Source organism: Motacilla alba, chromosome 25 (assembly GCF_015832195.1).
Source record: "Motacilla alba alba isolate MOTALB_02 chromosome 25, Motacilla_alba_V1.0_pri, whole genome shotgun sequence".
In the NCBI taxonomy this organism is placed as follows: domain Eukaryota; kingdom Metazoa; phylum Chordata; class Aves; order Passeriformes; family Motacillidae; genus Motacilla; species Motacilla alba.
The window spans coordinates 1,849,617-1,863,366 of NC_052040.1; the positions used below are offsets into that span (position 1 = coordinate 1,849,617).

At 56.7% G+C, this 13,750-nt stretch overlaps 1 protein-coding gene across 1 annotated transcript; it reads left to right on the forward strand.

Annotated features, from left to right (window-relative positions):
- The first annotated feature begins 4,096 nt into the window (after positions 1-4,096).
- On the forward strand, positions 4,097-10,506 carry MCL1 (MCL1 apoptosis regulator, BCL2 family member). The gene is made up of 3 exons (XM_038162118.1): positions 4,097-4,762; positions 8,060-8,307; positions 9,058-10,506. Exons 1-3 carry the CDS (start codon positions 4,222-4,224, stop codon positions 9,172-9,174), a joined length of 906 nt encoding a protein of 301 aa, XP_038018046.1. The 5' UTR covers positions 4,097-4,221; the 3' UTR covers positions 9,175-10,506.
- Positions 10,507-13,750: the final 3,244 nt, after the last annotated feature.

The following is a 13,750-nucleotide window of genomic DNA, read 5'->3' on the forward strand; positions in this document are numbered from 1 at the left end:
GAGTGTGACCAGAGTGGCTCAGCTGCCTCAAGGCCATGGGGCAGTTTCTGTGTCCCTGGTCACCTGTGGCCAGGGGGGAGGTGAGCATAGCTCTTCCCCCCCAGCAGGGAGCTGGAGCTGGGTGCAGCAGCAGCAGGAGGAGCTCGGGACGCTGCAGAGCCCTGCCCAGGCAGCTCAGCCCCAGCCCTGGGTGCTCACACAGCAGGACCAGCAGCAGCTGGGGACAGGGATTTGTGCTGCTGGGACTGATCGTGGAGGGAGGGAGGCAGGACTGGCAGGAACCACCCAGAAAGGGATAAAAAGCACCAGAGATGGGGTGGAATTTGAAGGGTGTTGAGGCAAACCTGTGCTTTGAAAGTGTTGGGCATCCCAAGCTTGGATTTCTTTTTTCTCCTATTTTTTTCCCTTCTTGTGTTTTATTTGTCTCAAGCCTGGGGGGAAAAAAATACCAAAACCCCCAAATTAATACCAACATCACAACAAAAAACCCCAAACTTTAGAACCTGTTGCTGCAGCCCTGCAGAGCCAGGGCTGGGGGTGGCACTGTCCCCTCCTGCTGCCCTGGCTGCCACTTTTCCATGCAGTGGGGAGGGTGGGCACACCTGTGTCCCAAAACCTGCCCCAGTTTCAGCCTCAGGAGCCAGAGGAAGGGAGGCAGGAGTGAAGGATGTCCAGGCAGGGTTTTCCTTCTGTGTTCCTGCTCACCTGGGTGTTCCCTGGGCACCTGTGTGTGTCACCTGTGTCACTTCCCCGCTGCAGCTTGCCAGGGGTGTTTACCCAGGGTGTGCTGGAATGCGGGTCTGCCTTCAGGTGCTTCCTGGATCCTCCTGTGAGAAGCAGCCCTGGGGCTGCTCCTGGCCACTCCTGGGGAGGGGACAAGGAGTGTGGTGGGACTGGGACCTGCCCCTTGTCCCCACAGGGTCCTGCTCTGGCCTCCAGCCCCTGTGTGACCTGGTTGGGCAGTGGCTGCACACCCTCCTTGGATGTCCTGCTGTCTGTCCCAGCCCTGTTGTAAATAGATAACAAATATATAAATATATATATATATATAATTTTTTTACATGTTCACCTCTTCTGGACTGCTGTGCTTGCTTTTTATTAAACCCCAAAAGGGGAAATAAAACCCGAAAGAGGAAATAAAGGGAAGTATGCAAAGGGGCATTGCTGCTCTGGGGCTGTCCCTGTGCTGGGGGGGCAGAGGGAGGGGACAGCCCCCAAAATGTGTGGGGACAGCCCCCAAAATGTGTGGGGACAGCCCTCCAACCTTGTCTCTCCCTGCTTTTCCAGGTGTGCTTGCAGGAGGGAGAAGGGACTGAACAGGCCAGGATGAGACCCAGCAGGAGCAGTTCTGAGCAGGGTTTGGGACCATGGCAGGGGGCTCTTCCCATCCCACCCCACCCCAGCGCTGGCTGGGCACTGAAGGGGGCAGGGGGTGATGCTGGCACGGGGCTGGGTGGCTTTGGGGGTCTCCCGTTGTGCCACCTTGGCTCACAGCACAGACTGGTGGCACTGGGGAGGGGTTTTAGCAGCACAAATCTTTGCTCCAGCTGCAAATCCTTCCATGCTGTCCCACCGTGGCCACCTTTGTCCCCACTGCCACCCCTCAGGCTCTGTCCAGGTTCATTTTGGGGTGCAGGAGCGGGGCTGCTCCTGCCTTTCTCCTGGCCATGTCCCCCCTGGAGGCTTCACCTGTGTGGGATTTTCAGCCCTGACCTTTCCCCAGCCCCACCTTTCCCCTGCGGCTCTCCAGCCCAGCCGGGCGTGTCCCTGGCCTGGACTCTTTGGATTCCCCAGAACTGGGAATTCCCAAGCCCTGGAGGCCACCCAGGTCCCCAGGGACCCTCAGGGGACAGGCAGGGACACGTTGTTCCAGCTCATGTTTGTGCTAAAGCTTGGCACCACCTCCCAAAAATGTGCTGGGTGCTGCCAGAGCTCCCTGTTCTCGCTCCTGCTGCCAAGAATTCTTTCCCAGACAAGGACACATTCCTTGGGGCCACGGGAAGGATTTTGAGAGGGACGAATTTCACCCTGCTGGACCCCCCCAGCCAGCCCTGCTTCGGGGGGTGGCAGGGGGACAGGAGTTGGGGACCCCCAGGGGGATGCACAGCCCTGGTTTGGGGTGCTCCAGGCTGTGGGGATGGGGCTGTGCCCAGCACAGCCTGCTCCAAACAGAGCACAGGGAGCTTGGATTTGTCCCAGTTTGTCCCCAAAATGCTGGCCAGGGAGGTGGCAGCTCCAAACAGAGCACAGTGATGGTGACAGAGGCTTGGATTTGTCCCAGTTTGTCCCCAAAAATGCTGGCCAGGGATCTGGGAGCTCTCAGTGCTCCAAACACAGCACGGTGATGGTGACAGAGACTTGGATTCCTCACAGTTTGTCCCCAAAAATGTGGGAACAGGGGAGGTGGCAGCTCCAAACAGGGCACAGTGATGGTGACAGAGGCTTGGATTTGTCCCAGCTTGTCCCCAGAAGTGCTGGCCAGGGAGGTGGCCGCACTCAGTGCTCTAAACAGAGCACAGGGGTGCTCAGGATGCTTGGATTTGTCCCAGCTTGTCCCCAAAAATGCTGGCCAGGGATCTGGCAGCTGCAAACAGAGCACAGCAATGGTCGCAGAGGCTTGGATTTGTCCCAGTTTGTCCCCAAAAATGTGGGGACAGGGGATCTGGCAGCTCCCAGTGCCTCCCTGGAGCAGGAGGAGCTGTGCTCTCCCAACATTTGGCATCCCTAAGGCACTGGGATCTCCTGTCCCCCAGCCCCCCTGCTGGGAAGGACAGGACTTCCCGGGGTCCCTTGGGGTTCTGGGGTCACACAGAGCCCACCCTGCTGTGGGGGAGGGCAAAGCAGCCCCCTGTCCCCCTGTGTCACTGTCGTCACATCCCAGTTTGGTGATGCCACCAGCTCATGGTGGCACTTCCCAGGTGAGGGCCACAGCTCCCCTTTGGTGGCACAGAGATGCCCCAGCACCCCCTGGGGAACCCTTTTTGGGGGGGTAACCGTGGTTTTAGGGGTTCTGACCCCCATTCCAGTGTCCTGGAGGCATCACAGGGCTCCGGGGTCCTGCCCTGCTCTGGCACCTCTCGGGGCTGGTGGCTGCAGGGGGTTCAGTCCTGGGGAGATGTGGGACGACCACCAAGGGCTGGAAGATCCCACCAAGGTCCAGAGGAGCCAGCCAAGGTCAGAACGGGCTCGAACCAGGTGGGATTCCTTGGATAAAGAGAACAATTTGGGTTGGAAGTTTCTTTTTAGGTTTATCAACTCCAACCTCCTGCAGTGAGCAGGGACAGGTTCACCAGCTCAGAGCTCTGTCCTTCCTCACCTGGGTATTTCAAGGGCTGGGGCATCTACCTCCTCTCTGGGCAACCTCTTCCAGTGCCTTATTAGCCACAAAATACAACATTCCTTCCCTGTATCTCTTCTATATATTCTATACAGAAGAAATAGGTAGAAGAGTTATAGGCAAGAAATATTTTTTTATATTTCTATAGGAAAAATATAGAAATATAGAAGATATATTTCTTCTATATAAAAATATAGAAGATATATTTCTTCTGTATAAAAATATAGAAGATATATTTCTTTTTCTATATAAAAAATAGAATACCTAATTCTTCTCTATAGAAATATAGAATATGTATTTCTTCTCTATCCATTTCTTCCCTATATTTCTTCCACAGCATTTATACTCTAAATTACCTCTTTTTAGTTTAAAACCACCACCCCTCATCCTGCTGCGGTCTCGCTCCCTTCTTTCCAGCCCCATTTTGGCCACAGCAGCGGGGCCGTGCTGGCTCCAGCCGCGCACCCGGGGGATGCTCGGTGCCGCGGGACCGGGAACGAACCGGGCGGCCCCGGCAGGGCACACGTGGCCGGTGCCACGAGGATGCTCCGTGCTGCCGGGGGGGCTCTGGCCCGGGGGATTCCATCCGCCGCTGTGCTCGCAGGGATGCGGGGGCGGGAACCAGCACGGCACTACCGGGGAGCTGCCGCCCGGTACCGGGAAGAACCGGGGACACCGGGAGTGGGGTACCGAGCTCGGGGGGCGGAGGGGATGGCCGGCCCTTCTTTTCGCTCTTTTTTCAGCCGAGAGAACGGAAGCGGAGGTGGAAAAAGAGCCGGTCGCTGTCCCGCCTTCGCCCCGCCCTACGGCGTCACCGCCGCCGGTTATATAACCCGGCCGCGCCGGTCCCGCCCGCACCCCGCCGGCCGCTCGCACCGGGCGCCATGTTCGCCGTGAAGCCGAAAGCCGTCATCGGCTTCAACCTCTACTGCGGCGGCTCCCCGGCGCTGGGGCCCGGCGGGCCGGGGCAGCGCCCGGAGCCCGCGGCCGCCGCCGCCGCCGCCGCGGAGCCGCCCCGCGACCGCTCCGGGGCCGCCGCCGCCCGCGCCGACCCCCCCCGCGCGCTGATTGGCCGAGGCGCGGCGCCGCGCGCGCTGATTGGCTGCGGCGCGACTCTATGGCGCCCCGAAGAGGAGCTGGACGGCTGCGACCCCGAGCCCGAGCGCGGCCCCGCCGCCGATTCGCTGCCCGGGACCCCCCCGGGGCCTCCGGACGGGCTCCGGCAGGACTCGCTGGAGCTCATCAGCCGCTACCTGCGGGAGGTGGCGGGGGAGGCGCAGCCCAGCGCTAAGAAGCTTTTTCCGGGGCTCCTGGGTGGTCCCGGCCGGCCCGGCGCGGCGGGGGATGCGGTGATGGAGAAGGCGCTGGAGACGCTGCGGAGGGTCGGGGACGGCGTCATGAGGAAACACGAGCTCGCCTTTCAAGGTGTGTGTCGGTCGGATGCTCCGGGAGGAGGTCGAGACCCCCCCGTGCTCTCCTTTGGGCCTGTCCCGGTGGCCGGAGGAGGTTTTGGGCCGGGGGTGATGCCCTCGTGGCTGGGGTCTCGGCCGGGTCATCGATGGGACGTGGCTTCGGTTCGGAAGGGGTTAAATAAAAGCGGTTGGGAAGCGCTCAAAAACGAAACTGAACTTTGTTCCGTGGGGACGAGGAAAAGCCGCTGTTGGTGTGTGCAGAGGAGATAATCTAGTTACAGATTAGCCTCGGTTCCTCCTCGTGTCCCCCTTGGCTCGGGCTGACTGTGCAAATAATAATCCAGAGGCTGATGAGCTCAGGAGTTTCAGCTCCTCGCCCCCCAGCTTAGGTACAAGGGGATTTTTGGTGGGGGGAATTCTCCTGAGCAATGCATTTGTGTTGGAATAAACCTTAAAACTCACCCGGTGCCATGGGCAGGGACCCTTTCCACCATCCCAGGCTGCTCCAAACTGTCCAGCCTGGCCTTGGGCACTGCCAGGGATGCAGGGGCAGCCCCAGCTGCTCTGGGAAATCTGTTTTCATGTGTTTAATCCCAAGTATCCAAAGATTGGTGAGCTCAGGAGTTTCAGCTCCTCATCCCCCCCAGTTTAGCTGCAAGGGGATTTTTCATGAGGAGGATTCTTCTGGGTGATGTTCTCATAGAACCATGGAATGGTTTGGGTTAAAATACACCTTAAAACTCATCCAGTGCCATGGGCTGGGACCCTTCCCACCGTCCCAGCCCTGTCCAGCCTGGCCTTGGGCACTGCCAGGGATCCAGGGGCAGCCCCAGCTGCTCTGGGAAATCTGTTTTCATGTATTTAAAGCGTCCAAAGATTGGTGAGCTCGGGATTTTCAGCCTGCCCAGTTTAGGTGCAAGGGGATTTTTGGTGGGGGGAATTCTCCTGGGTAATGTGCTCACAGAACCATGGAACGAAACTCATCCAGTGCCATGGCAGGGACACCTTCCACCATCCCAGGGTGCTCCAGACTGTCCAACCTGGCCTTGGGCACTTCCAGGGATCCCAGATTTCTCTGGGAAATCCATTTTCTTGTGTTTCACTCCCTTCTGCAGGGCCCTGGAGCAGCTGTAGGAAGTTGACCCCCAGAGCCTGGCCTGGGGGTGAACTGGAAAGGAGAAGTGGCCAGTTTGACCTGGTTTTGTGTCACTCAGCCTGGTTTGGGGGTGTTGGGATGCAGGTTCCTGCAGCAGTTTTGGGGTCCCTGTAGCACTTTCGGGGTGCCTGGGAGGTGCTAGGGTGCAGCAGCTCAAAGTTGGGCAGTCGGATCCCAGGTCAGGATGGAGCCCAGCAGGGCGGTGTCTGCATTTCCTGCGGCAGTTTTGGGGTTCCTGCGGGGTGTTGAGCTGCAGATGCCTGGGGGTTGTTGAGGTGCAGGTTCCTGCAGCAGTTTTGGGGCTCCCGTGGGGTGTTAGGGTGCTGGCTTCTGCTGCAGTTTTGGGGTTCCTGCAACAGTTTTAGGGTTTTGGGGTGCAGGTTGCTGAAGCAGTTTTGGGGTGCCTGTAGCAGTTTTGGGGTTCTTGGTGGGTGTCAGGGTGCAGGTTCCTGTAGCAGTTTTGGGGTGTCAGGGTGAAGGTTCCTGCAGCAGTTTTGGGGTTCCTGCAGCAGTTTTGGGGTTCCTGGGGTAGTTAGGATGCTGTGTGGGGAAGCACTTTCCTCCTTGCAGGATGTGCCATTTTCTCAGCTCGTCCCTTTTTTGGGCTCCTTTCTTTTTTGTTTATTGAGCACAAAGAGCTTCAGTTTCATCTTCAGCTGGTGGGAAAGGCAGTGGGATCAGTTCCTGTGCAGTGGGAGCAGCTCCTGTGCCCCAGTTCCCAGTGGGAAAGGCAATGGGATCAGTTCCTGTGCAGTGGGAGCAGCTCCTGTGCCCCAGTTCCCATGGGATCGGTTCCTGTGCAGTGGGATCAGTGGGAAAGGCAATGGGATCAGTTCCCATGGGATCAGTGGGAAAGGCAGTGGGATCAGTGGGAAAGGCAATGGGATCCGTTCCAGTTCCTGTGGGATCAGTTCCCGTGCCCCAATTCCCAGTGGGAAAGGCAATGGGATCAGTTCCTGTGGGATCAGTTCCCGTGCCCCAATTCCCAGAGGGAAAGGCAATGGGATCAGTTCCTGTGGGATCAGTTCCTGTGCCCCAGTTCCCAGAGGGAAAGGCAATGGGATCAGTTCCTGCGGGATCAGTTCCCGTGCCCCAATTCCCAGTGGGAAAGCCAATGGGATCAGTTCCTGCGGGATCAGTTCCTGCGGGATCAGTTCCTGCGGGATCAGTTCCTGCGGGATCAGTTCCTGCGGGATCAGTTCCTGTGGGATCAGTTCCCGTGCCCCAATTCCCAGTGGGAAAGGCAGTGGGTTCAGTTCCTGCGGGATCAGTTCCCGTGCCCCAATTCCCAGAGGGAAAGGCAGTGGGATCAGTTCCTGTGGGATCAGTTCCCGTGCCCCAATTCCCGGACGTGCCTGGGGGATGATTCCAAGGGAGGAATGGCCAGGCTGACGTGAGCCGTGGTGGTTTCCTGAGTGCGAGGAGGAACTGCCTGGGGAGCTTTCCTGCAGCTCTGAGCAGCAGCGGGCAGTGACGCCTTTCGCTTTCGTAAAGCCTGGGCTTGTTTGCTTCTTCATGGCAGGGCACTGCAGGTCGAGCTGGGGGACTCTGCTCTGCCAGGCAGAGCTAAAATCAATTAAATGATTTGAAATTATTTTAACATTAAAATTTAAAATTAATTTTAATTATTTTGAAAATAATTTAAATTATTTTTAATTTAGATTATTTTATTTAATTTAAATTGTTTTATTTATTTAAATTATTTTAATTTTAATTTTAATCATTTTAAATTATTTTAAGTTATTTTATTAATTTAAATTATTTTATTTATTTAAATTATTCTATTTATCTTTATTATTTTACTATTTAAATTATCTTTTAAAAATTATTTTAATTAAAATCAATTTTAAACTATTGAAATTTAAACCTGGGGACACATCTGCCTGGTTTGGGGTGCTGCCCTTGCTCTCTGCCCTCCCCAGGCTGTGCTTCTCATGTGGAAACCTTGACACAGGGGACTGTGACGTGCTCAGACACCACAGCTGTCCCCGAGACAGGCAGAAAGGAACTGAAACGTGTCAGGGGCTGGGTTTGCGTGGCCCAGGTGAGGGAGGGCAGCAGAACTCACTCTCCATCCATTTTTGGGGGGGTCCCACCCTCTCCCTGCCCCTCCTGGGGGTGTTTGGCTGCCCCTAAACCACTGGGATTTTGCAGGGATGCTGCGGAAGCTGCAGATCCAGCAGGAAGAGGACCTGCAGGCCGTGGTGGAGGTGGCTGCCCACGTGTTCAGCGACGGGGTCACCAACTGGGGCCGGGTGGTGACGCTCATCGCCTTCGGGGCCTTCGTGGCCAAGCACCTGAAGAGCATCAAGCAGGAGCAGAGCATCAGCTCCCTGGCTGGGATCATCACAGACGCCCTGGTGTCCTCCAAGAGGGAGTGGCTGGAGAGCCAGGGGGGCTGGGTGAGTCACGATTCCTGAGCTTTTCCCACCATTCCGGCCTTCTCCTGTTTCTGGGGCGTGTGTCAGTGCTGGCTCACTGTTTCCAGGGGCGTTGTGGGGCTTTGGGATCCACTCAGCGCGAGCTGGTTTGGGATAAAAAGCTCTTTTTTCAGTGTTCCTGCCCAGCCTGGGGGCAGCGTTCCCAAAGGCCACCCTGGGAGGGCTGAGCTGGCCCGTGGCTGCTGGGGTGGCTGAAACGGGGCTGGGGGAGCACAGTCTGACACCCTGGGCTGAAATGGGGCTGGGGGAGCACAGGGGGAACAGTGGGGGTGTTTGAGGCTGAAATGGGGCTGGGGGATGTTTGAGGCTGAAATGGGGCTGGGGGATGTTTGAGGCTGAAATGGGGCTGGGGGATGTTTGAAGCTGAAATGGGGCTGGGGGATGTTTGAGGCTGAAATGGGGCTGGGGGATGTTTGAAGCTGAAATGGGGCTGGGGGATGTTTGAGGCTGAAATGGGGCTGGGGGATGTTTGAAGCTGAAATGGGGCTGGGGATGTTTGAGGCTGAAATGGGGCTGGGGGATGTTTGAGGCTGAAATGGGGCTGGGGGATGTTTGAGGCTGAAATGGGGCTGGGGATGTTTGAGGCTGAAATGGGGCTGGGGGATGTTTGAGGCTGAAATGGGGCTGGGGATGTTTGAGGCTGAAACGGGGCTGGGGGCTGTGCCAGGCAGGCTGTTCCCCCCATCTGACCGTCCCTCCTCTCTCTCCCAGGAGGGCTTTGTGGACTTCTTCCGCGTGGAGGACCTGGAGGGCAGCATCCGGAACGTTCTGATGGCCTTCGCAGGGGTGGCAGGCCTGGGGGCCAGCTTGGCCTACATGATCCGGTGAGGCTGGAGCTGCCCAGGACCAGACTGTGGGAGGACTGGCTCCCTGGGGCTGCACAGCTCCCTGCTCCCTCTGAAGCTGGACTTGAGTGACCCCAGGAGGACATGGAGCTGTCCCCGGAGCTCAGCTCGTTCCTGAGGAAGAGGAAGGTGTGATCCCAGCTTGCGGGTGCTGATGGATGGAGGATTTCTGGCTTTTGGAAGAGTTTTTCCTCCCTGCTTCCCTCACCAGGATGGTGCTGGGGGAGCTCAAGTGGACTTTGCTTCACTTGGATCCCAGAGGGAACCGTCTCCAGCAGCTCCTCCTGGGCTGGGCGAGGCAGCTGAGCCTGGAGCAGATGTTTTGAGGGCTGTGGTTGTGGGTTTTTTTTTTTATTTTTTTCTGGAAATAGCACCTTCTGCTGCCACTGCTCTGCCTAAACTCGCAGCTCTGTTGCTCTGGAGCAGAAGCACTGCATGCTGGAAATGTTGTGCCAGCCTGCCCCTGCAGCCAGGTGCTGCCAGGGAGCGGCAGAGCTGTGCCAGACCCTGTGCCATGGAGCTGGAGCCCTGCCCAGCCCCTTCCCTCCCCGTGGGGCAGGGGTTTGGAGGGGCTGGGGGTCACCCCCAGCTGTGTCCTGGCCCCAAACAGCCTTGGCTGCACACAGACAGTTCAGAAATAGCAAGTGCATTTTGTAATTATGTAAAAAACCCCCCAGGTGAGCTGGGGAGGATGTAGAGAACCTGTAAATGTCTATAAATCTGTAGAATATATACATTTTTACAGAGCTGACGATACAAAAAAGGACGAATTCATTCTGAATGTGGCTTCATTCCTGATGGGAAGCAGCATTTTTGTGGCAAAGCCTTGACTCCACTCCAGCCTTTCCCTTGAGCAGCACGGCCAAGGGAGGGTGACAAGCAGCAGTGGCCTCGCTGTGACCACGGCTGGCTGGCAGCAGCTGATGTTCCTGTTTGGTTTTAAATCTTTTTTTGGTCCCTCTTGGTGGGGGTGGGGGAGCTGTGGAAGTTCATTCTGGCCACTTCCTTCTCTCCCCTTCCTCCTGCTCCTCCGAGCCGCGAGCTGGACAGAGCTGATGGTTGAATGTAGAATGTCCTGGGGCTGCTCCTGCAGCTCCTTCAGGGCTCCCCACAAGGTGACTTTGATGCCCAAGGGGCTCCTTGCCCACCCCTGGCTCTGGGGGGCTGCACTGCTGGGACCCCAGGGGACTGTCCTTGTCCCCAGGATGTCACCTGGAGCCTGGGCCAGGCCCAGCTCAGCCATGGTGCTACAGCCAGGCCCTGCTTGTGTGCAAAACAAGCTGTAGTTTGGTCAATAAATGTCTTTTTGTTCTCATTCCTCTGCTACCAAACTTGTTTCCCCCGGCCAGGGTTGTTGGAAAAGCCTCTGTGAGCTGTGGAGAAGGGCTGCTGTCACCTCTGCTGTCACCTCTGCTGTCACCTCTGGTGTGGGTGGGGAGAGCCCCTGAGGCTCCTCCTGCAGAATTTGGGCTGTGCCACCCCCTGAGGGGACCTGCAGTGCTGGGGACAGGGACACTGGGACATTGCCATCCTCATTCCCATCTCTGTAGGGTTTTGATCACACAATTCCAGATTCAATTGGGTTGGGAGGGACCTTCAAGCTCATTTTTTTTCGCCTCCTGACCACGGAGGTCTTCCAGGTTCCTCCAAGCCCCTTCCAAACAATCCCAGGGATGGGGAATTCAGGAATTCTCTGGAAAATCTGTGCCAGGGCCTCACCCAGCACTGCTGCAGTTTCCCCCCTGTTTAGATCTCTTTTTCCCTCCCTCTTTAGGGGGTCCCTGCACCCCCAGACCTCCCCTGCACCCCAAATTCCCATCCCTGCAGCTTTGGGGTGGGTGGCAGAGGCAAAATCCTGCCCCAAAATCCTCTGCAAAGGCAGAATCCTGCCCCAAAATCCTCTGCAAATGCAAAATCCTGCCCCAAAATCTTCTGCAAAGGAAAAATCCTGCCCCAAAATCTTCAGCAAAGACAAAATCATGCCTCAAAATCCTCTGCAAAGGAAAAATCCTGCCCCAAAATCCTCTGCAAAGGCAAAATCCTGCCCCAAAATCTTCTGCAAAGGCAAAATCCTGTTCCAAAATCTTCTGCAAAGGCAGAATCCTGCCCTAAAATCTGCAAAGGCAGAATCCTGCCTCAAAATCCTCTGCAAAGGTAAAATCCTGCCCCAAAATCCTCTGCAAAGGCAAAATCCTTCCTCAAAATCTTCTGCAAAGGCAAAATCCTGTTCCAAAATCTTCTGCAAAGGCAGAATCCTGCCTCAAAATCCTCTGCAAAGGTAAAATCCTGCCCCAAAATCCTCTGCAGAGGCAAAATCCTGTCCCAAAATCTTCTGCAAAGGCAAAATCCTGCCCCAAAATCTTCTGCAAAGGCAAAATCCTATCCCAAAATCCTCTGCAAAGGCAGAATCCTGCCCCAAAATCCTCTGCAAAGGCAAAATCCTGTACCAAAATCTTCTGCAGAGGCAAAATCCTGCCCCAAAATCTTCTGCAAAGGCAGAATCCTGCCCCAAAATCCTCTGCAAAGGCAAAATCATGCCTCAAAATCCTCTGCAAAGGCAAAATCCTGCCCCAAAATCCACACCTGGGCCACCAAGCCCAAGGTGCTGGCCAGGGCCTGGTCCCAAAAACAACCCAGAGTGACTCAGCCCTGAGTGCAGAACGCTGCTGGGTGTGGGTTTTCTGCTTTTTTCGGGGCGGTTTTTGTTTTGTTTCATTTAGTTTTTCCGGTTTGTGGGGGGTTTTTGGTGTTTTGGTGGTTTTTTTTTAAATGCTGTGTCTGTGGGGATATTTTGGGCCCGGTCGGGTGCAGCGGGGCCTTCACGCAAAAGTTGCCATGGAAACATGCAAAGGGAGGGGTGGGGGTTTTGGGGTGGCCCAGGGGGTTTTGGGGTGCAGGGGGAGCTCAGGGTGGGGGGGACTCCCAAGGGGTTGGGGTGTGGGTGGAAGTTGGGGTGTTGGTGCCTCCGAAATTTGGGTGTGGGTGCCTGGGAGGAGTTGGGGTGCAGGTGAAAGTTGGGGTGCAGGTGGAGCTCAGGCTCTGGGTAAATTCCAGGATTTTGGGGTGCTGGTGGCTCCAAAATTTTGGTGTTGGGTGCCTGGGAGGGGTTTGGGGTGCAGGTGGAAGTTGGGGTGCTGCTGGCTCTCAGGGTTTTGGGGTGTTGGTTGCTCCCATGGGGTCGGGCGAGTTGGGGTGCAGGTGGAGCTCAGGATGTTGGTGCCTCTGAAATTTGGGTGTGGGTGCCTGGGAAAGTTGGGGTGCAGGTGAAAATTGGGGTGCAGGTGGAGCTCAGGGTGTTGGTGCCTCCGAAATTTGGGTGTGGGTGCCTGGGAGAAGTTGGGGTGCAGGTGAAAGTTGGGGTGCAGGTGGAGCTCAGGGTGTTGGTGCCTCACAGGGTTTTTGGGTGTGGGTGCTTGGGGGGTTTTGGGGTGTTGGAGGTGGCTCCCAGGGGATGGGGTGGGGCAAGTTGGGGTGCAGGGGGGGCTTGGGTGCTGGGTGGGGAGGAATTGGGGTGCAGGGGCCTGGAGAAGTTTTGGGGTGCCTGTAGCAGTTTTGGGGTTCCTGGGGGGGTGTTAGGGTGCAAGTTACTGCAGCAGTTTTGGGGTGACTGGGGGGTGTTGGGGTGCAGGTTCTTGCAGCAGAAGTTTTGGGGTGCAGGTTCCTCTAGCAGTTTTGGGGTTTCTGCAGCAGTTTTGGGGTGCCTGCAGCAGTTTTTGGGGTTCCTGCAGCAGTTTTTGGGGTTCCTGCAGCAGCAGTTTTGGGGTTTCTGCAGCAGTTTTTGGGGTTTCTGCAGCAGCAGTTTTGGGGTGTCTGCAGCAGTTTTTGGGGTTTCTGCAGCAGCAGTTTTGGGGTTTCTGCAGCAGTTTTGGGGTTTCTGCAGCAGTTTTTGGGGTTTCTGCAGCAGCAGTTTTTGGGGTTTCTGCAGCAGCAGTTTTTGGGGTTCCTGCAGCAGTTTTTGGGGTTTCTGCAGCAGCAGTTTTTGGGGTTCCTGCAGCAGTTTCGGGGTGCCTGCAGCAGCAGTTTCGGGCTGTGTTTCCTGGAAGCCGCCTGGCCCCGCCGATAACCCCGAGCTTTCCGTTTCCGTCCCCACCGGGGCTTTTCGCAGAAGCCGCCGCCGCTTCCCCGAACTGGGCTGTAAATACGAGCTGGGGGAGGGGAAGGGGGAGGATTCACCATGAACAGTAAAAAAGCAGCTGCTGCACAAAGCGGGGTGCTGCAGCTTGCGGCACCCCAACACCTGGCCCGGCTGCTCGGGGGCGCTCGCTGGCTTTTGGGGTGGGGGAATTTTGGGGAAGCAGCTCCGAGCCCAGCCCCGAAATCTCCCGGGGGGGGGGGGGGGGGGAGGGTGTTCATGCAAATGCACAGAAATCCCCCAAAACACCTAAATTAGTGCTCATTTCTGGGGTTTCTGTCACGCTCCAGGTGTGGGGTTTTCCCCCCGGGGGGCTCTGGGATGTTGGGGGGCAGAGATTTCCTTTTTTGGGGGGGGGGGTCACTGCCCTTTTCTCCCCTTTTATGGGGCAAGGGGGGGGGTCCTTGGGGAGATCTCGGAATTTAGG

Bases quoted from the DNA above. Each gene is read 5' to 3' on its own strand.
- MCL1 (XM_038162118.1), top strand. From the start codon at position 4,222: ATGTTCGCCGTGAAGCCGAAAGCCGTCATCGGCTTCAACCTCTACTGC. The intron at 4,763-8,059 runs GTGTGTGTCGGT...GGGATTTTGCAG, and splicing joins ACACGAGCTCGCCTTTCAAG to GGATGCTGCGGAAGCTGCAG. The intron at 8,308-9,057 runs GTGAGTCACGAT...TCTCTCTCCCAG, and splicing joins TGGAGAGCCAGGGGGGCTGG to GAGGGCTTTGTGGACTTCTT.